Source organism: Staurois parvus, unplaced genomic scaffold (genome assembly GCF_062004578.1).
Source record: "Staurois parvus isolate SC_StPar_1 unplaced genomic scaffold, SC_StPar_1.0 ptg000066l, whole genome shotgun sequence".
NCBI classification, from domain to species: domain Eukaryota; kingdom Metazoa; phylum Chordata; class Amphibia; order Anura; family Ranidae; genus Staurois; species Staurois parvus.
In genome coordinates, this window is record NW_028317862.1 from 11,529,600 (window position 1) to 11,553,962 (window position 24,363).

The following is a 24,363-nucleotide window of genomic DNA, read 5'->3' on the forward strand; positions in this document are numbered from 1 at the left end:
TCTTAGTAAGTTTGCAGTTGTGCCATACTCTTTCCATTTTCAGATGATGGATTAAACAGTGCTCTGTGATATGTTCAAAGGTTGGGCTTTCTTTTCTTTTATAACCTAACCCTGCTTGAAACTTGTCCACAGCTTTATCCCTGACCAGTGTGGTGTGTCCTTGGCCTTCATGATGCTGTTTGTTCACTAATGTTCTCTAACAAACCTAGGGGGGCTTCACAGAACAGCTGTATTTATACTGAGATTAATTTACACACAGGTGGACTATTTACTAATTAGGTGACTTCTGAAGGCAATTGGTTCCACTAGATTTTAGTTAGGACTATCAGAGTAAAGGGGGCTGAATACAAATGCACGCCACACTATTAAGATATTTGTAAAAAATTGTGGAACCCATTTATCATTTTCCTTCCACAATTATGCGTCACTGTGTTGGTCTATCACATAAAATCACAATAAAATACATTTAAATTTTTTTGGCTGTAACGTGACAAAATGTGGAAAATTTCAAGGGGCATGAATACTTTTTCAAGGCACTGTACACACTAGCACCTGTAGTCGTAAGAGTCTGTGCCAAGGGTCTTTCGTTCACTTCAAGCAGATTTTATATTCCCATACAAGTCTATGGAATTTCAAAATCTGCTTGAACCTGGTCAACGTACCTGTCAATGAACTCTGTGAATGAATTATTTCAGAAGCATCTCAAACTGATTCCATCCACACAACCTGTTGACATAGCCAGGAGCACTAATCAGTGTATTCTGACTGTGGGGAAATCTCCCCGCTATCTGAATACAATAGCTCAGCGGGAGGATTTCCCCATCCATGTCAAATGTGTGGATCGGAAAATTGGGTAATTTTTTTTTTTTTTTAACATAAAAGAAAAAAATGAATCCTGTATTGGCTGCCTTACAATCTTGCAAGTCATACTGACAATGAAATGCATGCTTAAACCAATTTGACCTATTATCTCATTAACAAAAGGTCCAAGCAAAATGCACTGCTGCTTTACCCTCAATACGTCCTATTCACACCTATGCATAATGCTAATGCCCTTTTTTTTTGCCCCTTTTGCCCTCACTTGAATGGGCTGCCCTATGTGTGAAAAATGTGGCAAAATAGCTCATGGAGCATTCTGCCATGTTCCAGTTTGCACAACTTTTTTAATGTGCATTTTGTTGTGCAAAAAAACTTGAGGTTCCTAGCCAGATTTGGGGTTCCATTAACAATAACTGGCACCACATGTATGATTTGAGTGTCTGGAATGCATAGTTGTGAATTGGGACTAAAAAAAAAATGGCTGTAAATGCTCTGAAAAGGGTAACGCCACTGTTGTGGTAGAAAAAAATAAAATAATTTAAAAAAAATGTTCATTACTTTTCTTTTTAAACTACAGCCCTGTCATTTTCTGTAAAATTCAATGGAACATGACAACATGGAGGTGTTGGTGTACAGAACGCCTCCTGTGTGAAGAACTCTGCGCTAAGATACAAGCAGGTTTTAGGCATCCGCTGCACAAAAAAAATGTTCATTTTTGGTGAGTGAATCTCTAAGTCTAGGTTCATACCTATGCGGTTTCCATTGCGTTTTGCAAAAACCCATAGCAGTCCATTGAACATGATTTCCTATGGGACAGGTTCACATCTCCATGTTTTCACCCGGTGTGTTTTTTGGAACTGGTCAGGGACTTTTTTTAAACGCAAAATGTTGCATTTTGGTTCTATAGACTTCCATGGAAACACTGCAGAAAAGCATGTAGCACTTTGATGCGTTTGACAGTTACATAGTTAGTCTGGCTGAAAAAAAGACAAAAGTCCAGCCAGTTCAACCATTAAAAAAAAAAAAAAAAGTTATAATCCTACAACCACAGTTGATCCAGAGGAAGGCAAAAAACCCAGCAAAGCATGATCCAATTTGCTTCTGCAGGGGGAAAAAAATCCTTCCTGATCCCCCGAGAGGCAAATCGGATATTATGTGGATCAACTTTACCTATAAATGTTAGTATCCAGTTATATTCTGTGTATATAAGAAATAATCCAGGCCTTTTTTAAAGCAATCTACTGAGCTGGCCAGAACCAACTCTTGAGGGAGTTTCAACGCTCTCACTGTGAAGAAACCTTTCTGTGTTTGGAGATTAAAATTTCTTTTCCTCCAAAACGTAAGGAGTGCCCCCTTGTCCTATGTGATGACCAGCAACAAGTTGGGGGAAAAAAACAAAAACCAAAAAACGCAAAACACATAAAAAACAAGACAAAAACGCATGTGCAAAAATGCACCACAAAAAGCACTGCAGAAAAAGGATCACCCACAAACTGCATAGGTGTGAACCCAGTCTAAGGGTTACCCAGTTCTAAAAGGATACAGACACTGCAATGTTTCTCATCAGAACACAGAAAGTGCTTCACCTGATTAAAATGAATTAGTCACTCCCATTCAGAAGTACAAGACAGTCTTACAAAGAGCTATTCCTGCAGAGCCGAAAACAAATCTGCAAGAAAGTTTGTTAAATTCCCTTTTAATGTACACTGATCACCCAGGGGGGAATGTTTTTTTTTCTTAACAAAACTGGAGTTCCTGTAACGTTTTCAGTTGTGGTGAATTAACACAGTCCAATCATAATGAATGGACTACCAACTCACCACTATGGACAAAAAAATGAACATGACTATTGTTTAACAACACAGCTCACCACAGTATGAACACTAGTGGTGATGTCTACTGTAAAGTGCACTTGACTGCCATTCACAATGACTGTCACTGCAATGCACTGTACATAGGTCAAGTGCCTTGTCATGCATGGCACTTATATGTGCAAATTACTGCAGCCAGCTGCTGCAACTATGGACCCTTTTTGCTTTGGGTCAAGTAATTTTTTTTGCATTTGTACATTTTAAAACGGTTATATGACAAAAAAAAAAAATGCTGATCACTATTTAGAAAAAAAAAAAAAAAATACAGGACATAGAATTCCCAAAGCACTGTGGTTGCCTAAAGATACAGCAGAGCAGCTTGCTATTAAGAAATCTGATAAAAAAACAAATCACTGCTCTGATGGCCACTCAATTTCTGAAAGCAACTAGTTTCTTCTAACACAGCTGAAAAGGTGAAATAGCTTAATATATAAACGAAGAAAAGAACTCCATCTGCTGGCTGGAATCCATAAAACATTAATAAGAGATATATATATATATATATATATATATATATATATATATATGCCACAGTATGTGGCATATATATATATATATATATATATATATATATATATCCTGCTCCTATCACCGCTGAGCACCTTCCAGGTCCTCCCTAACCCCCCCTCCCTAACCTTCTCCTCCTTCGAGGCTCACTGCATCCGGCTCTTCTCACCCACCCCCTTAAGGATCGCAGTGATCTACAGGCCCCCCGGATCCATAGCCCGCTTCCTGGATGACTTCGCCGCCTGGCTTCCCTTCTTCCTCTCCTCTGAACTACCGACCATCATCCTCGGGGACTTCAACATCCCCATCAACGACAACACCCCAGCTACCTCTCGACTCCTCCACTTAACCACCTCCTTCGCGCTCACACAACACACTCAATCCTCCACCCACATCAATGGGAACACCCTGGACCTCGTCTTCTCCCACCTCTGTACCCTTAACCACTTCACTAACACCCCCTTCCCTCTCTCCGACCACCACCTCCTCACGTTCTCCATCTCCCCTTCCCCTAACTCCCCCCCCCCAGTGCGCCAAACCATCACCAGCCGCAACCTCCGCAACCTGCACCCGGCCCCCCTCCACTCGGCTGCCGACCGCTTGCACGACCGCATCCTTCCACTGTCATGTCCTGACCTAGCCACCACCGCGTACAACGACTCACTATCAGCCACCCTAGACTCTCTGGCACCCCTAACCACACGCAACATCAAACCCAGACCGCTCCAACCATGGCAGAACGACCACACTAAATGCCTCAAACGTCGCAGTCGTGCGCTGGAGAGACTATGGCGCAAAACCAGGTCCCCTCATGCATTCTCCCTCTACAAATCTGCCTTCCTCACCTACACCTCCTCCCTCCACGCCGCCAAGCAGGCCTACTTCGTTGACCTGATCAACACCCTCTCTAACCGCCCTCGCCGACTCTTCTCCACCTTCAACTCCCTGCTCTCTCCCCCCCCTCCTCCACTCAGTACCTCACTTACCGCCCACGAGATTGCCACTCATCTCCATAGCAAGATTGACGCAATCCGCAAGGACATAGTCAACTTGCAGTCTACCTCCCCATCTAGCCTCCCCCCTTCCATCACCCTCTCATCTCTCCCCTCCTCTGACCTTGCAACGGCACTGCCCCCCACCACACCCAAGGCCCTGCCTACCGTAACCCCCCCATCACTGCACTCCTTCAGCCCTACTACCACTGAGGAAGTCACCAGAGTCTTCTCAGAAGCCCGCCTCACTACCTGCCCCCTGGACCCTATCCCCTCTCAACTCCTCCGGTCACCCCCCTCTTCCCTCATCCGCTCCCTTACCCACATCTTCAATCTCTCCCTCGCTACTGGCGTCTTCCCCTCCCCCCTAAAACATGCGCACATCACCCCCATACTCAAAAAGCCCTCCCTGGACTCCACTGACCTCAACAACCTCAGACCAATTTCCCTACTGCCACTCACGTCCAAGCTCCTTGAGCGCTTGGTCTACGATCGCCTAAGCGCCCACCTAACTGACAACAACCTCCTTGACCCACTACAGTCCGGCTTCCGTCCCCTACACTCCACCGAAACTGCCCTCCTCAAAATCACCAACGATCTACTAACCGCCAAAGCCAAAGGCGACTACTCTGTCCTCCTTCTCCTAGACCTCTCTGCGGCCTTTGACACAGTCGACCACCCCCTCCTCCTTAATAAACTACTCTCCCTTGGCATCAGAGACACCGCTCTCTCCTGGTTCTCCTCCTACCTATCCCAACGCTCCTTCAGCGTTTGCTACAACGGCGCCACCTCCTCTTCCCTCCCCCTCTCTGTTGGGGTCCCCCAGGGCTCTGTCCTTGGACCCCTTCTCTTCTCCATCTACACCTCCTCCCTTGGCAAACTCATACACTCCCACGGCTTCAACTACCACCTCTATGCTGATGATACTCAAATCTACCTATCCACCCCTCACCTCACCCCCACATTCTCCGCCCGCATCACTCACCTCCTAAACGACATCTCTGACTGGATGTCGCTCCATTTCCTCAAACTCAACCTCTCCAAAACCGAGCTTCTCGTCTTTCCCCCTTCCCGTGCCCCCCCCCCCATCCTTTCCATCACTACCAACAACACCACCATCAATCCCGCCCCGCAAGCCAAGGTCCTTGGCGTCATTCTGGACTCAAACCTTTCCTTTCAACCTCATATCAAATCTCTCACAAACTCATGCAGGCTCCACCTCCGGAACATCTCCAAGATACGCTCCTTCCTTACCCCAGACACCACTAAACTACTCGTTCACTCCCTGATTATCTCACGCCTTGACTACTGCAACTCCCTCCTCACCGGCCTACCCCAGTGCAAACTCACCCCGCTTCAGACCATCCTGAACTCAGCTGCCAGACTCATCCACCTCACCAGCCGCTCCACCTCTGCCACCCCCCTCTGCCTCTCCCTCCACTGGCTCCCCATTGCCCAACGCATTAAATTCAAACTGCTCACTCTGACCTATAAAGCCATTCACAACACTGCCCCTAACTACCTCACCGACCTGATTCCCAGATACCACCCTACCCGTACCCTTCGCTCTTCACAGGACCTCCTTCTATCTTGCTCCCTGGTCTCCTCCTCACACGCACGTCTGCAAGACTTCTCCAGGTCCTCCCCCATCCTCTGGAACTCACTACCCCAACCCATCAGACTGTCACCTTCCCTCCTCACCTTCAGGCGCTCCCTGAAAACCCACCTCTTCAGGGAAGCCTACCCCACCCTCACCTAACAGCCGCTGCCCTTCCCTCCTCCTTCCACTCCATCCCCCACAGCCATTTCCTCCTGTACCTCTACCCCCTCCCTCCTAGATTGTAAGCTCGAAAGAGTAGGGCCCTCTTACCCCTTGTGTGCTGTTTGATGTTACTGTACTGTTTCATGTATTGTCCCCCCTCTATTGTACAGCGCTGAGCAAACCCTTTGGCGCTATATAAACTCGATAAATAAATAATAAATAAATAAATAAATAATATATATATACACATACATACATACACACACATATATATATACACACACACACACACGCACATATATACATATATACACACGCTATAATGACAGAAGTATTGGGACACCCCTCCAAATCATTGGATTGAATCATTGCTGTTCCAATCACCTCCATGGCCCCACAGGTGTATAAAATCAACCACCTAGGCATGCAGATTGCTTCTACAAACATTTGTGAAAGAATGGGTTGCTCTCAGGAGCTCAGTGAACAAGTGCTCAAAAAACACCAACTGTCTGCAGAGTCAATAGCTAAAGACATCCAATTTTTCTGTCGCTTTCAGATTACCACTACAGTGCGCAGAGAACTTCATGGAACGGGTGTCTATGGTCAAGCAGCTGCATCCAAGTCTTACATCACCAAGTGCAATGCAAAGCGTCGGATGCAGTGGTGTAAAGCACACCGCCACTGGACTCTAGAGCAGTGGAGACGTGTTCTCTGGAATGATGAATCACGCTTCTCTGTCTGGCAATCCGATGGATGTTTCTGGGTTTGGTGGTTGCCAGGAGAACGCTACTTGCCTGACTGCATTGTGCCAAGTGTAAAGTTTGGTGGAGGGAGGATTATGGTGTGAGGTTGTTTTTCAGGGGTTGGGCTTGGCCCCTTAGTTCCAGTGAAAGGAACTCTCAAGGTGTCAGCATACCAAGACATTTTGGACAATTTCATGCTCCCAACTTTGTGGGAACAGCCCTTCCTGTCCCAACATGACTACACACCAATGCACAAAGCAAGGTCCATAAAGACATGGATGAGCATGTTTGGGGTGGAGGAACTTGACTGGTCTACACAGAGTCCTGACCTCACCCTGATAGAACACCTTTGGGATGAATTAAGCAGAGAATGCGAGCCAGGCACACGCAAGGTAGATCCCTACGTGACTTATTAGTTCAAGCGGACCCTAGGACCAAATACGCTAAGGCAGTATTTAAGGTCTCAGAAAGACAAGGTTGCTATATGTGTTACAATTGTATTGTATGCAACTCATTGATCTGTGGGGAATATTTCACACATCCACACAGTGGGAAACGTTACCAGATACAGGGTTACCTGAACTGTAACACCGATTACTGTGTTTATAATCTGAAATGCCCAAGCTCACTAGTTTATGTGGGCAAAACAAAAAGTCCCTTTAAGCGGAGATTTCAGAAACACAGGAGTGACATTAGGACAGCTCTAGTCAAGAGTACCAAAGGTGAACCCATTGATTTGAGCAAACCCGTAGCAGTCCATTTTATTTCGGCAGGACACCAGGTATATGAATTGAGGGGCATGACCATCAAACACATCAGTCAATCGGCGAGAGGAGGCGATCGTGACAACCTCCTCCTCCGTCGTGAAGCCTATTGGATTCATAACCTCAACACAACAAGTAATTATTTGCTATAAGCAAATTGTGTAAAAAAAAAAAATACTGATCACTTCCCCAAAGTAGTACAATGTTACTATGGTAACATTGTACTGCTTTGGACATCGTGAAATATGAATAAAAAAAAATCTTAAAAAAAAGAAAAAAAAAGTAATAAAAGATTTAAAATAAAAATTTTTTAAAAAAAATTAAAAATATATATATTTTTTTTCACACTGTCATCAGTCAGTGTCCCTGATCATTGCCATGCCAGTTATATGACACTGTACTGCACTGGCGACATTATGTAAAAAAAACAAAATAGTGAAAATAATTTTTTTTATTTTTTCATTTTCCGAAAAATGACAAAAAAAAATACAACTTCAAAAAACTCTCCATGCCTCTTATGAAGTACGTCGGACTGTCTACTCTGCAAAAAGGGGTCATTTGGGGGATATCTGTACTATTCTGGCATTCTTGGACCTCAAGAAATTAGATTGGCTGTCTGTACTTCAGGATTGATCAATATTCAGAAAGATTGTGAACTCTATAACATTCCTACAAACTAAAAAATACATCCTAATTTGGGTTATTTTCACCAAAGACATGTAGTAGAATACATCTCGGCCTAAATTTATGAAGAACAATTATTTGCAAACTTTTATAACAAAGAAAAACATGTTTTTTTCAAAATTTTTGGTCTTTTTTTTGTTAATTTAGCAAAAAATAAAAACCCCAGCGGTGATTAAATACCACCAAAAGAAAGCTCTAGTTGTGTGAAGAAAATGATAAAATTTTAGTTTGGGTACAATGTTGTATGACTGCGCAATTGTCATTCAAAATGTGAGAGCGCTGAAACCTGAAAAATGGCCTGGGCAGGAAGGTGTAAAATTGCCCGGTATTGAATTTGTTAATCAGAAAAGGCTAACACTGCCAAGACTGCATAATGCATAGGAAAGAAGCCTATCCTTTTATAAACAGCAGATATATAGCTTGCAAAGCAATGCACATTTCCAGAGAAGTCTATATTTGCTGTAAAAAGCAGAACACTCATCTGAGATTTCATGGTTTCTTGCAGCCGGAAATCGAATATATTCAAGTGGTAAGAGATGGTGAAAAGATAAATTCCTTATAACATGTTTAAAAAGCAATATCACACCTTTCAAAGGACTTGTTAAAAACAACCCAAAGCCCAGCTTGATAATTATCAAGTGAAAGGAAGAAGTCAGAACATAGCAAAACTGGTCTTTGAAACGGCCATGGGCATGTAAATCTAAAATAAGCGTATGAAAACAGATACAAACACACAGAAAAGTCAAAGCAGTAACAAACCCAAAAGCAAATAGTTAATATATTGCAGTTCACAAATTCTTAGATGGGATGGCTGTATTAGTTTTCTTTTTAGGCTCTCTTTCTTTTATTTTCATGTGGTGATCCTGCCAGTAAGTTGTTTGTTTTTTGTTTTTTTAAGTGGAAATGCCCTGCATTTGAGTACAACAAACCAAAAATGCTATATAACTAATATTCAAAACAAATTTCTCAATCCATCCTTGTCTCCATGCTTTATTTTGCTGAGAATTAATTTTGAAAAACACCCCCTAGCTTTTCTGGCAGTGGCCATCTTGAGTAAAGGCAGATGATTTATGTAGCAGTTACTTCCGGGAATTCGCACTGGCTGAGCAGAGAACCCGCTCTCCCCTCCCCCTCCTGGGATGTAGGACATCATTTACCTAGGCATGGAAACCAGGAAGTAAATGAAATGCAAAAATAAATAAATTGGTTAAAACAATTAAATAGGATATACTTTCCTATCTATTCACTAATGCTAGCAGCATAAGGATTAGAAATATTCCATGTTGATTGAGAGAGTGAAGTGACGCTTAAGCAGAACAGGTTCTTCTGCAAATGTAGTGTGTTGAGACAAAATACCACTGAGGGTGCTTTACAATGATCAGCTTTTATTTATTAATTTAAAAGCTTATATTTATTTACGTAATTGCAGTGCTTACATTTATTAGTGTATCTAATTCTGCTAGTCCATCCAACACTCCCCTACCCCTGAGACTGACAACGATGCTGTCCAAAAATGCCTTTGTGCTCATTCATCCAGAGTGGAGGTACTCTACTACAGGAGATGTGTTGCTGGCCAGATCACTAAGTGAAAACAGAGGGGAAAAAAGCCTAAAAAAGGAAAAGTATGCAGTCACTGCTAGTGATTGGTCAGCTGCATTTTATCACATTTTTGGTTTTGGGTTTAATACCGCTTTAACCCTATGCCTAAATATTAATGCAAGTTCCTCTTTAAAGTGTTACTAAACCCAAGACCCTGCATTCACTATATCTGGTCTCCCACTGAACATGGAAGTGCAATTATTGTAGTAAATATAAACTGCTAAATACCTTTTCTCATCAACAGTTAGAACAGTCTTGGAGTTATTTGCAGCTACTAGCTCTCAATTCCAGCTCTCACTGACAGCTCCCATCCCCACTCCCAATAAGAGTGGATTCTAGATCACATGATCACTATACCAAGAATGATACAGCAATCACAAGCAGGTTAGAGGCTTCAATAACAAAATAAGCCTTCAGCCTGCAGATGGCAATGAAGCCTTCAGCCTGCAGATGGCAATGAAGCCTTCAGCCTGCAGATGGCAATGAAGCCTTCAGCCTGCAGATGGCAATGAAGCCTTCAGCCTGCAGATGGCAATGAAGCCTTCAGCCTGCAGATGGCAATGAAGCCTTCAGCCTGCAGATGGCAATGAAGCCTTCAGCCTGCAGATGGCAATGAAGCCTTCAGCCTGCAGATGGCAATGAAGCCTTCAGCCTGCAGATGGCAATGAAGCCTTCAGCCTGCAAATGGCAATGAAGCCTTCAGCCTGCAGATGGCAATGAAGCCTTCAGCCTGCAGATGGCAATGAAGCCTTCAGCCTGCAGATGGCAATGAAGCCTTCAGCCTGCAGATGGCAATGAAGCCTTCAGCCTGCAGATGGCAATGAAGCCTTCAGCCTGCAGATGGCAATGAAGCCTTCAGCCTGCAGATGGCAATGAAGCCTTCAGCCTGCAGATGGCAATGAAGCCTTCAGCCTGCAGATGGCAATGAAGCCTTCAGCCTGCAGATGGCAATGAAGCCTTCAGCCTGCAGATGGCAATGAAGCCTTCAGCCTGCAGATGGCAATGAAGCCTTCAGCCTGCAGATGGCAATGAAGCCTTCAGCCTGCAGATGGCAATGAAGCCTTCAGCCTGCAGATGGCAATGAAGCCTTCAGCCTGCAGATGGCAATGAAGCCTTCAGCCTGCAGATGGCAATGAAGCCTTCAGCCTGCAGATGGCAATGAAGCCTTCAGCCTGCAGATGGCAATGAAGCCTTCAGCCTGCAGATGGCAATGAAGCCTGAAGGTGGCAGTGTTAATTTGTTAACAATTGTGAAATGCAATAACCGTATTAAAATCCTAACTTTAATGTAAATTATAATTTTCCTCCTGATGAAGCCACGTGATTCTGTGGCATAACGTGTAGGGGAGGGGCTTGCTGACATCAACACTCAGAACATGAGATTGTATGGTAATTACACACCGGTGACAGCTATGTTTTAGTCCGATGGTTCATGTTGGAATTGCACTGTACATAGTGTGGTGCACAGAGGCACCTATGAAATGTGAGTGCTATACGGTAAGTGGTTTTTAATAATAAATAGTCTTTAAAGGATAAAGCACTATGTTTGGTGGTCCTAGGACTATAACAAAAGGTAAAAGGGAAAGGAGAACAGCCCTGCCTCGTGTCGCTCAAGATGGCGAACGGTTTGAAAGGGGAGCCATTCACCAGCATGGACGCACTGGGTTGAGAATAAAGGGACAATACTTTGGTGGCAAAAACACGACCTCCTCAGAACTGTTCCAGGGCGAGACCTAAAAAAAAAAATCAACAATTGACCCAATCTCGGCATTGAAGGAGATAAGGAACGCTTTCAGGTTATGTAGCTGGATTAAGATATGAGGTGAATAGTCTTAGTGGTGTTGTCCCTGACCTCTCGTCTCTTTCCAGATAGAAATATGGAGGTTGCCATTGTTAATTTCCTGACTGTCGTGTCTCAGTCAATGACCTGTAATAGGTATGCAGATTAGTAACCAGAGAAAAGTCAAAAGCCCTTGTCTGCATATGTGTTCTGGAATGAAGATTTCAAATACTGAAGCAATATGTTCAGCATGACTGCCAGACAGCTAGCATTTGCAGAATGAGAAGTCAGCAATGTAAACCTCAGGTTTCCCTAAGGAAAGTATCACTGAAAAGTCTGAACTTTTGGGTGTAGAGAGAATAGATACTACACTTCCTCTTGAACAGGTCAGCTGCTGAGAAATCTTTAAGCCCAATACACATAAGCAGAATTTCTGCAGAAATCAGCCGGTACAGTAGAATCTGGCTAATCTCTAGCCTATGTGTACAGTTGTCTGACACAAAAATACATAGTGTGTACCAGGCTTTAGCCTGGCAGAAGCGAATGTCATTTGTCACAAGTTAAGAAGAATGTAAATAGCAACTTTCACAAAGCTGTAACCTGCATATGAACTTCTAAGAATTTCAGTGGCAATCTGAAAAGCCAAAATCTGCCGTCTGAACGTCTTGTGCAACTTCCGGCCGAGTGGTGCGTTCCAAACGGCCATGTTTTGATCTGGTTGATACACATACTGTCATCCTCTGCAATTCAAGCTGTGAGGTTTCTGGAGCTGTCCCTGGATGTAATGCTTATTCTGTTTGGCCAGTGGAGGCGAATAAATAATGCTTTTATGGAACTTGTGAAATGTGAGTGGCCTGGTATTATTAATTAATGATATATGGTCATTAGCAATATTACACTATATACACTTTTTTCCTTTTGCACAACTGTGGAGCTGGTTTGGAAGGCTGTATCAGGAAGTGAGTGGAAGGATCATCTAAGCCCTGTATGGTGGAATGGAGGCCTGGAGACTGTAGAGGGGGTGTAGGATCCCTAAAAGTCCTACTATTCACCAATATCTGGTGAGTGCAGTTTATGTTGGATACAGCACTTGTGGATGGTGGGAGCACATATCATAGCAGGAAAATATTTGTCTGTTGAAGCACTCTGGAATGTGGGAAAAAGGACTTTTAATTTTGTTCAAATAATTTTTTTGGACACTTTTAATTTAACATATAATTTTTTATTTTTATTTATCATGTAATTAATTTGTTTTGGGTATTGTTTTGCGCTGATTATTGTGGTTTATATTATTTGGTGTTTTGCACTAGTGCACAGCAGCAGTTCATACCTTTGTTTGGGGGATATTCTGTGGCGCAGGAGTTTGCATTTATAATAATCTGAAAAGCCAGGCTGCTACAATAAAGATACGTTCTGACACCTTATGGTGCCTTGCTTGCTAAATTAAATTTTATATCTAGCAAACAAATGTGCAAAAAAAATGGAAATACACAGTTCCTATACCATGAACAGCTTGACCTTATCTGATGGTATAGGTGTAAAAGAATGGCAGGATATTCTATTTTTCAAAAAAACAAAGAGGAGGATTGTGCAAGCAACCACTTGGCTATCGCCAACACATTCTACTTCTCATCACTCACAGAATTCTCCTATTAAGGCTAAATTATGGAGTGCATTTACCAGACATTTTTGGAAGCATCAGAATACACTATCAGTATTTTAGTCATTCATAGGGTATATGCGGTATATAATCAGTGTATTGTAATTTTTATATATGGGACATCTTCTGTACTTTACGTCTGTAAATTATAAAGACATTTAGACAAAACATTGGGGTCAGTGCACCCCTCAGAGTGGTAAGAGCATTATCAAAGAGAAGAAAAGGCGCCATTCACCAACCCACTGCATTAGTATGTAGATGAATGTGGCTTCAGCCAGAGCTCCTCCAGCCAGGGGAGTGGGGCTGGTTGAGGCCACATTCATACTAATGCACTAGGTTGGTGAGCAGTGCCTTTTCTTCTGTTTGATCATTTCCAGGAAGTTGTCAGATTCCTACAAGTTACAATGGTCACAATGTGGTGAAGACATGTGTGTGTTGTCCTCTACTGCTGCATGGTTTTCATTTAAAAAGTGAGATCTAGTGACAGGGTCTTTTTAAGGGTCTTTTTAATCCAGATCTAGACTGACGAACACTAGCAGACAAATACCTGGTAAAAGACTCTTAAAAAAAATTAGGCTTAGTGATACCAGAAGTGGCTGGGGTTAGACCGTGGAAGGTGGGGCTTACTGCACTGTGTACAGCTAAATAGGGTTCATGAACCCATATAGCTAGCTTTATTTATACATACATACACACATACATACATTTCCCCCCCACACCTAAATTGAACACATTTATGAAGCAAGAAAAAACCCACAGTGAAGAAATGAACGAGAATAAAACCACAAAGAAATCTATGAATAGAGTAGTGGTCAAATGCAAGGTTTCATTCTGATCTACTGCAGTGAAGGCTTGAGCTATGCAAAAATGAGACGATCAATCTGTACAAGACAGATGTGCTTCAAAAATATAAAACACCATATTGAATTTAACACAGGATCAGAAAATATTTTAGACTAACTTGAAAGGTTTATTATAGGCCCATGAGGACTCACAGATTAGGGAGTTAAATGGATTGCACGAGGTCAGTACAGAGAAGCATTGTGTGATGCATTTTATAGCCCCGCACTATGGCATTCAGAAGTAAAATATATGATACAAAATCTGTGTAACTGTTATTCTACATGGCTATGTTGAGGTACATTCCTCTTGATGCTACACCTTTGTGTCAAGTTGCAAATGAGTTGGCCCTGTTGGTGGTACAGATTTGAATATCTAGTAAGCACACACTTTGAATTCATTAATGTGTCAATGTATGGAATATTATGTTTTATAGCATTTTGAACATATATTTTCCTATTATAAAACAAGTTCTATTGTCAATTGCCAGACACCTTCCCTCCTATGCGCCCCAGTGCCTGCCCAGGGGGACCACCTGTATTGTGGATACCTACTCAAACAAGGCGCTGCCCAACTTAGAAATTTAGAACAACTTCAATGTTGTATCCCTAACTCTAATTTCATGTAGAAATGTGTTCTATGCATATTGTGCATCTATTGTCTGTATATTTTCTCTTTTGTAGTTTTATATAGTAACCTCTGCTGAATTTTTATGTGGCCAGAGGAGGCAAAATAAGAGAATCGTGTTAGCCCACGAGGACTCACAACCACAACTGACTGCTTCATACATTACACAGCAAATTTTGGTATACAGATATACTACTGCTTTGTAGTAGAGTGAGTCAGCAGTTGGAAATGCTTCAAATTAGTACTGAGCAACCTTGATTTTATGCTATGGTCTTTTGATCTGTCTACGGCGGTTTTACTCTATACTTTTTGTAATTATATAAACTTTGTGCAGTGTGTGTATTCCTTTTCAATGCCAGTAAAGTCGAACATTGTTTTATTGTTATATCTGGTGAATATGGGTCTGGAATGTGAGCGGTCTACAATTTTTACTCCAAAAAACTATGAAAACCTTCAAGTGCCTCAGGAGTTGCATAGTATTTTGAATCCTAAGAAAACACAACAGAGCATATTTGTACAGACAACAGAATTACCTGAATCTCTAGCTCTGCTATATGTTGCTGGAGTTCAGCCACAGCTGCAATAGTATCTGCTTCTCGAAGTCTTACTGCCATAACTTCTTCTTTGTTCTGCAGAATATAGAAAATAAAATAGAAATATACAAGGCAGGCAATTTATAAAAATTGGCACAAAATATATTGAATAAGTACCGTGTTTTAATACTAAGTCATACAAACAGCAGACCTATGAAATTTTAATTATTTAAATGCACACATGCTGGTTTGGAGAACAAACACTTAGGGGGAGTTGATAACAAAATGTTTCCAATAGAGGTCACCTTAAATATGGAGAACTGAAGCAGGTGTCCTGGGTAAACAGTCATTTTCTGGTGCACATACCTGCCAGGTCTATAGCAAACAAAATGTGTCTGAGCTTTGACTGCTTTTAGAAACAGACCTGATTTTGATCCAGTTGTACACTTATTCCATAGATAGCACAAATACGAAAGAAAAAAAGTAAACCTTAAGCGTTTAGCAAAAGAAAAATAAATTGCATGTGACCTAATTTTTCTTTAAAGAATGTCCATTAAGCATACTTAAATAAAAAGATGATTTTAACATGCACCGGTCAGGCGTTTAGTGCAGATATATTTGGGGGTCTGGAGAGCATATTCAGTTCACTATTACCAAGATCTACCAGTGCCAATATCTACATAGGCTTGAGAGAGTACCATTGTCTATACAAGCAAGATGGAGAACTATTATCTACACAAGCATAAACAAGCACCACCATGGTGCTTCTAGGCACCGTTAAATCCTCTTCTTGGAGTTTAAGGAATACAGAAAGTCTTTCAACTTTGGGATGTCCTAAAGCAGTCCAACTGAGGGGTGAGCAACACAGCAAACAAATGCTAACAGGCCTAAGAAAACTACAGAAATTGAGGACTGCCTGCAGCTCAAAAAGTATCCTGAAAAAGACCTTTTGCCAAAGTAGCATCAGAGGAGGCTGCAAAATCCACCTAGTAGAACTCTAAGAACAAGTGAACAGAAGCCCAGGTGGCAGCCTTGCAAAACTGGAAAACAGTTGCTTGATAACAAAAAGCCCATAACGCACTTACAGATCTAGCATAGTGCAAATTGACAGGGGAGGGTGGAACACGATCCTAAAGACCATAAGGTTGATGATGGTCTGTCTGAGCCATGTAGAGATGGTGGAATGAAAAGCCGTTACATCCGTACAGGGACTATCCGGGATGAAAAAAAGGGAAACAGTCCTCCTGAAAGAAGCAGTGGCTGGGAGATAGAATAACCACATCCAAACAAAAGAGGGAAATCATTAAACTGGAGCCATACAGAAGGACAGCTGAAGGATGTCCTAATTGAGGTGAAAGCAGAAAGTACCTTGGACAGGAAAGTCCTGGTCTTCAACACCATGTTGTCCCTTATGCAAAACCAGAAAAGGTTCCATACAGGATAAGGCTGCTGGCCAAGACACTCACAATGCAGAGGTGATGAGAATAAATACAACCTTGTTTATGTATATACACACACACACATCACTACCATGTATTTCTGATGTGTTCTGGATATATCTATAGACAGAAGTCAGTATGTTTTTTGCACAATCAAAATTATGTAAAGTATAATACTGTGAAGTCTTTGCGCTAGGGGGTGCTTTGCATAATATAATAGCACCTTTAGAAATATAATTTACTGAGAAAAATAGTGACAAGTTCAATATTTATTTTACCCACTGTATTTTCCGCTACTGAGTAATTCCAAAGGCTCTGACAGGGAAATACAGCAGCAGGGAGATCATGTTGAAGTTAAACAAAACAAGTCCCAGCTCTGTGGGGGTTCCTGTAGGCAAACGAAGTCTATGAGTCAATATGCTCATGCTACTAGAAGGTGACAATGATGGTGGAATTTCAGCAGCACTGCCAGCTCTCTCCTGCAAATGATCCAGGATGTTAAAAACTGGGAGGATCACTAGTTTAAAATAAGGAGAAATACAGGGACCAAACATTGGGCTTTCTGGAAAAGGTAAAAGATAAGACATTAATTCTATTTCACTGTGTGAATTCCATATATCATAAGCAGAGGAGCAGACAATTAGGAGAATCTGTTATGTTGGTCTGAAAGGACAAAGCACAGATTTGCTTTAGGCATAAAGTTTGAGCTACCATGCTTTAGGGTCGTGTGCCAATCAGTGACACAGTATTACGTAAATGAAGTGAAGAATGAGCACCAATGTTCCACAGATCTTAAGACCAGCCACTGACTATTACAAGAAATGAAAGATTAACCTCTTCATGATGAAGGTAAAACAAATATGCCTGAGCACATTCTGAAATAGACATGTGTTAGCAAAACTGTACATATCACTGCAACTACTTCGTATATCCAGGTGAATTATACCATTTTTATGGATAAAGTGGGCTTTTATTTGATCAAAAATGGTAAAGGACAATTTGATATTTTTTTTAACCACTTGAAGACTAGGCTTTTTCTGGCACTTTGTTTACATGTAACAATCAGTATTTTTTTTTGCTAGAAAATTCCTTAAATCCAAACATTATATATAAATTGGTTTTGCAGTTTCTTTATGACACATATTTGGTATTTGTACAGCGGCAGAAATACTGCTACAGGGCGGCATGGGTGCGCAAAATCACGTATATATACACACCCTGTTCCAAATTATTATGCAAATTCTATTTAAGTGTCACAAAGATTAAATATTTTGTTTTTCAGTTTAACTCATGGATGGCATTGTGTCTCAGGGCTCTTTTGATCACTGAAAACAATCTCGGACACCTGTGATAATTAGATTGGCCGGTGAGCCCAATTTAAGGAAAAACTACTAAAGGAGGGTGTTCCACATTAGTAAGCAGAGCACCATTTTCAAGCAATATGGGGAAGAAAAAGGATCTCTCTGCTGCCGAAAAGAGTGAAATAGTTCAATGCCTTGGACGAAATATGAAAACATTAGATATTTCCCGAAAACCTAAGCGTGATCATCGCACTATTAAGAGATTTGTGGCTGATTCAGAGCACAGACGGGTTTGTGCAGATAAAGGCACATTGAGGAAGATTTCTGCCAGATCCATGCATCGGATCAAGAGAGCAGCTGCTAAAATACCATTACATAGCAGCAAACAGATATTTGAAGCTACTGGTGCCTCTGGAGTCCCACGGACATCAAGGTGTAGAGTCCTCCAGAGTCTTGAAACTGTGCATAAACCTTCTATTGGGCCACCACTAACCAATGCTAACAAGCAGAAACGGCTGCATTGGGCAGAAAAATACATGAAGACTAATTTTCAAACGTCCTGTTCACTGATGAGTGCCGTGCAACCCTGGATGGTCCAGATGGATGGAGTATTGGATGGTTGGTGGACGGCTACCCTGTTCCAACAAGGCTGCGACGTCAGCAAGGCGCTGGTGGAGTCATGTTTTGGGCCAGAATCATGGGAACAGAGCGGCTCGGCCCCTTTAGGGTCCCAGAAGGTGTAAAGATGACCTCTGCAAAGTATGTGGAGTTTATGACTGACCACTTTCTTCCCTGGTACAGAAGGAAGAACTATGCTTTCCGTAATAAAATCATCTTCATGCATGACAATGCACCATCTCATGCTGCAAAGGATACCTCTGCATCAATGGCTGCTATGGGGATAAAAGGAGAGAAAGTCATGGTGTGGCCTCCATCCTCCCCTGACCTCAATCCTATTGAGAACCTTTGGAGCATCCTCAAGCAAAAGATCTATGAGGGTGGGAGGCAGTTTACATCCAAACAGCAGCTCTGGGAGGCTATTCTGACATCTTGCAAATTCAAGCAGAAACTGTTCAAAAACTCACAAGTTCAATGGATGCAAGACTTGTGAAGCTGCTATCAAATAAGGGGTCCTATGTTAACGTGAACTGTTAAAATGTTAAGTTTGATTGAAATAGCTTTTGATTTCAGTAAATATGCTGCAAAAACAACAAATGACAATTTTCAGTTCTTTACAACCTATAAAGTGTTTTGAAACTTACTGTGCATAATAATTTGGAACAGTGCATTGGAAGTGTTTTATGTTTAAAAAAAATACTGTTATCATTAGGAGGTTTGTTCAATAAAATTTGAATTGTACTCTTAATAGTTGATAACATGAGAATTATGCTGACTGTTATTTACATCATTTAGGTAAATGAGAAAAATATCACTTTCCTAATTTGGAACAGGGTGTGAGTTTTCATTTCCAGGTAGGGGGCACACGCTCTACCCGTGCCATCATTCGTGGCCGAGGCTTTCAATCACCGGGTCCTGGCCGGTGATTAATCACCGGAGCCCGGTGATTGCAGAGCATCTCTGACGGGGAGGAGAATGGTTTGTAAACAAAACAGTTCTCCTCCCAGTCAGCTCGTTCACACTGCTTTGGATGGCTGTGCACGGCACATTTTTGACCGATAAACAAAAAATCGGTTGGCCCCGTTGCCGATGCTGCTACCAATGTCCGCGAAAAACGGCTGTTTTTCATGGATTTTCCAGCATGACCGATGACGGGCTAGCCCCACTAATGGCGTGAATATCAGCCGATTTTTTGTGCGGGCGAAAATTCGGCCGATAAACGACCAGTCTACGGCTTGCATTAATCACATCTAAAGGGATTCAGATTCTACAATTTGCCTCATTACAAATTTGCAACAGCATCTGCTGAATAATGAAAAAGTCACTCCCATTTGAAATCACTGTGCACATTCCAAAAACAGACTGTTCAGTCTTCCTGCTTTCCTTCAGAGCAACAAAAGGTAGGAAACTGCAACAAAGTTTGTTACAATCCTTGTAATGCATAGTGATCACCCAGAGGGGAATATTTGTTTTTCTCAATAGAAGTGGAGTTACTCTTTAACCACTAGATGTCTGGGGCAATTTTGACATTTGTCACGTTTAAACCAACATTTTTTTCTTTTTGCTAGAAAATTACAAGAGGCGTTCTTGTCAAAGCAGGACTGTGAATTTTCCATACCGTATTTTCCGGCGTATAAGGCGACTGGGTGTATAAGACGACCCCCTAACTTTACAGTTAAAACATAGGTTTTGGCCTATACTTGCTGTATAAGACTACCCCCCACTTCCGAGGCAACACCAGTTTTTTTTTTAAAATAAATTTTTATTGAATGACATTTTTCGAACATAACATACACTGATAAATGGAAGGCCAATCACAACAAGCCTGCTTGGACTGGCAAAGGTTGTAAAAGACTGCCTCTCTGACTCTGGCCAATCTGAGCAGACTTCTTACTAGAAGTGTATAAACATACCGTACATAATGTCCCCATTATTACATTTTAGCCTACTGGATATGCAGAATATAGGATCGTATTTACCTTTTGAAGCCGCTGGATGTGCTCTATAATACTGTGGCTTCGGCTACAGAACGTCCCTGTGCTGACACTGTATGAACTGCGCTGAGCCAATCATGGCAAGCGGTGTATTCATAATTCGTATGCATAAAAAGCCTGCTCGGATTGGCTGAGTTAAGAGAGGCGGTCTATTCAACCTTTTCCAATCCGAGCAGGCTTGCCGTGATTGGCTCAGTGCGGGACAGTGTCAGCACAGAGACGTTCTGAAGCCCAAGCTACATAGGGCTTCCAGTGGCACATCCAGACGAAGATAAAGAAGCTACATCCAGCAGGGTAAATTATTTATTGATTAAATTAATTATTGCCAATCTTTCACTTGGGGATGTTAAAGATGTGCCCTCCATATTATCTCAGCTCCCGGGATGGACAGTTTTCCGGCATATACCCGGCGTATAAGACGACCCCCGATTTTTGGGGGATTTTTTTTATTAGTGTGAAAAGTCGTCTTATACACCAGAAAATACGGTATATAAAAAGGGATGCTAGCGTGCTACACACAAGTGGCAAGTGTGTCCTATTACTGATAGGCAAACAAGAGATCCCTGTGCTCAAATCCCAATAGCTAGTGCATGCATTTATCTATCAGGTGCTAAAGGGGTGTAACCACATATTAACACTAGAAATTCTGCAGGACCCTCTGCACAGTCCTATATACCCTTTCCAGCAGACTTTGCAATAAAAATAGGGATATTTAGTTCACACATATTGCAATACATGTTTTAGCTGGCCAACTGCGTCAAAGCAACCCCTCTATGGCCTGGGATGGCTTGCTGACTCGCCACCCCAGAGCATCAGAGTGCAAAGGGGCTACTTGTAAGGCTAGGTTCACACCTATGCAGTTTGCGCCATTTCTGCATTGCGTTTTTGCTGCTTATTAAACCTTTTTCTTGTTGCTAGGCAGATTTAAAATGCGTCACACATCACAAACGCGGTAAAAATGCACTATATTCTTTTCTGCAGTGTTTCAATTGAAGTCTATAGAACCAAAAATGCTAATTTTTACATTCAAGAAAGTCCCTGACCCTTTCCAAAAAACGCACCGGGTGAAAACACGGAGATGTGAACGTGTCCCATAGGAAATCGTGTTAAATGGACTGTACAGTGTTTCTTCAAAATGCTGCGGAAAACGCTTATGTGTGAACCTCGGGTAAAATTGGAGCTGTAGTAGGGAGCAAGAGCTGCATAAGCCGATGCCTCCTCTGTAGTGCTGGCTCCTGTCCCATGGGGAGTGATACCATCTGCACTCCACCTCTTATCCTGGCTAGCGGTCCCCAGAGTGGTGCCAGCAGCGGGAAAGAGGAGATCTTCAGGTCAGTGTGAAGCAATACACCGGGCATAATAGTATAGGGCTGCTTTCACACTGATGCATTACAGTTTACCGACACCATGGGTGCAGTGCAGTGCTCCTGCAGCTTTCCTGTGCTTATCCATAGACTTATATTATAACCTGCAGGTTTGGTGCATTTTCTGAAAGTGCACCAAAACTCCTGAATGCAACAGTAAGGGTTCATTTACATTTGCCGTTTGGGGGGGTGGTAAAACCCCCATAGTCAAGACATGTTTTTATTGCCCTGCCCCAACCACACCCCCTTTAGCTGCCGTGGTCATGGGTGTACACATGTCACAGGCGCAGCAGGAGTTGTACATTCTGTCATGGTTGGTGGGGGTAGCACCAGCCTAGCATGACCCATTCAAGTGAATGAGGTCTGCAAGCTTGTGCAGTACAGCAAAGAAAGGGTTAAAGCAGGCAGCATTGTTACTCTCTCACCACCTGCTTTAACCCCTTGGACGCCACAGAAGCATGCAGCTGCAAGGCACTTGCAGAGTGTCCCTATTTGCTCGAATAGGTTGTGACTGGCAGGCAGTAGCACCCACAAACACAGGGTTTTAAACCCCCCCCCCCAACTTTTCATGTGAACAAGCTCTAAGGGTGCCGCTGCTGAATGCAACTAAGGGCTCATTCACAACTGCAGCAGGCACTGCTGCTCCTCTGAAAAGCAATCCCAGTGTGTTTGACGATAGGCGATATGTTGCCTCCTCACCACCTGACTTAAACTCATGATTGCCATGCAATGCGCACGACTGTGATACGGTAATAGGGAAATTAGAGTTTTAAATCAGGTGTGAGGAGGAGACATTGTGGCCAGTGATCTTTGATTTCTCCCATGTTGTTTAGGTAGATCCCCACTTCTTTAAGGTTGCCTACCACTGCTCTAGTGTATACAATTTCCACAAGTCATATTGTAATTGAATATTAAAAATTACTTTCCTTTTCAATCTGCAGCACTTTTCTGTAAAATGCAATGCAATATGGTGAGCTGGAGGAAAAGTTCTGTACACAGATGGTGTACAGAACATCCCCCCAGAAATGTAATTTCCTGCTTTTATGATTGGCTGACCGATTTTCCCAGAAATCTGCACTAAAATACAAATCAGATTTTTGGCATCCCCTGCAACAAAACGGTCATTCTTGGCGAGATGCTTCCAAAAGGGAAAAAAACAAAACTAAAGAAACAAAAAAACAAAAAACAAAAACGAAACACTCCTATACAGATTCACTCTGCACATGGACACAAACAGCTACCTTTTCAGAATAAAGGCAGAAATCTGCAACAAAGTTTGTTAAAATCCTTGCAATGTACACAGATCACCAAGAAGGGAATGTTTTTTTCACAACGAAAGTGGAGTTACTCTTACTGTAAAGCCAGCCATACATGGGTTAAATTCCAAAAGAATTGTCTTTAAAAAAATCTTTTCTAAGAATTTTCATTCAAATTTTGCACCATTAGTGGGCTACAGAAATGGCTGATTTTCATGCAACCATCGAATTCGAGTGATCGGGCATGTTGAAAATTGTTTTGAAAAACGAACAAATTTCTAATCAATGATGGGAGAATCGTGCAAGAAATGTAATCAAAAAAGGAGTATGAGCTGTGACCTGGGAAGAAAAGAAAATTCCTGGTCACGAAAATTCTTTTCTGTAGCAACATGTGAAATTGAAGGCTTGGTTGTGGTGTGGTGGCACCATCAGATTACAAAAAGCACTAAATTTCCAATTTTCTAAAGAAAGTTTGTGCAGAATTCGACCCATGTATGGCCTGCATTAGTTACTGATCTTGCATTAATCAAGCTCTCTGGAGTGGCCTACTATGAATTTCTGATGGACTATGTCAGTCTGCAATGTGGCAGCCAAAAAAGCAGAAAAGGTCTTCCAAAACTGTAACAAGGAGCATTTTAAAGCACTGCTTTAGGATAAAATCTTCCCCTTCCCACACATCTCAAACTAATAGTTATTCCAAACAGAAAAAAAAAAAAAAAAAGGTAAGTTAAGCAAACCAAAAAGCCCAGCAGGATGGGTTAGAAGAGGATGAGGGGGACAAGTGGTAGGAAGAGACAGATTTTATCCACAGTAGGGTGTTAAATTAGGAATGAGCTATTTTGTGAAGTTTTCATTTCTCAAAAATCTCTTCCAGTAATACAACAAACTGACTACATGGTCAATATTAGCTGGTCATATAAGCATTTCTAAAAGTATAAACCGATTTTATCAAATCTAGAAATGACTCAGTCAGTAGAACTGGAAACAATAAATCAACAAGATGCGGTACACTTCAGAAAAAGGCATATTCTAAACTAAAACTTTTCATTTGCAACTGCAGTTTTTACTATCGACAGTCAATTCGGTATGACTAAAAACTTTCCACCCAAAGATAAGAAGTGAGGTCTTGTTACAGTCAACTAAATTAACACCCGGCAATGAATCATATCTCTCTTTCCACTTTCATGGTTTTGCTTTCATTTCATTACTTC

At 42.0% G+C, this 24,363-nt stretch overlaps 1 protein-coding gene across 4 annotated transcripts in view; it reads right to left on the reverse strand.

Annotated features, from left to right (window-relative positions):
• Positions 1-24,363, reverse strand: part of EVI5 (ecotropic viral integration site 5) — a 263,815-nt gene that overhangs the window by 62,884 nt on the left and 176,568 nt on the right. For all 4 annotated transcript variants that reach the window (XM_089668945.1, XM_089668944.1, XM_089668943.1 and 1 more), the window contains one exon: positions 15,181-15,276. In XM_089668945.1, the coding sequence (XP_089525071.1) occupies positions 15,181-15,276 (96 nt within the window). The remainder of the gene's footprint in view (positions 1-15,180; positions 15,277-24,363) is intronic.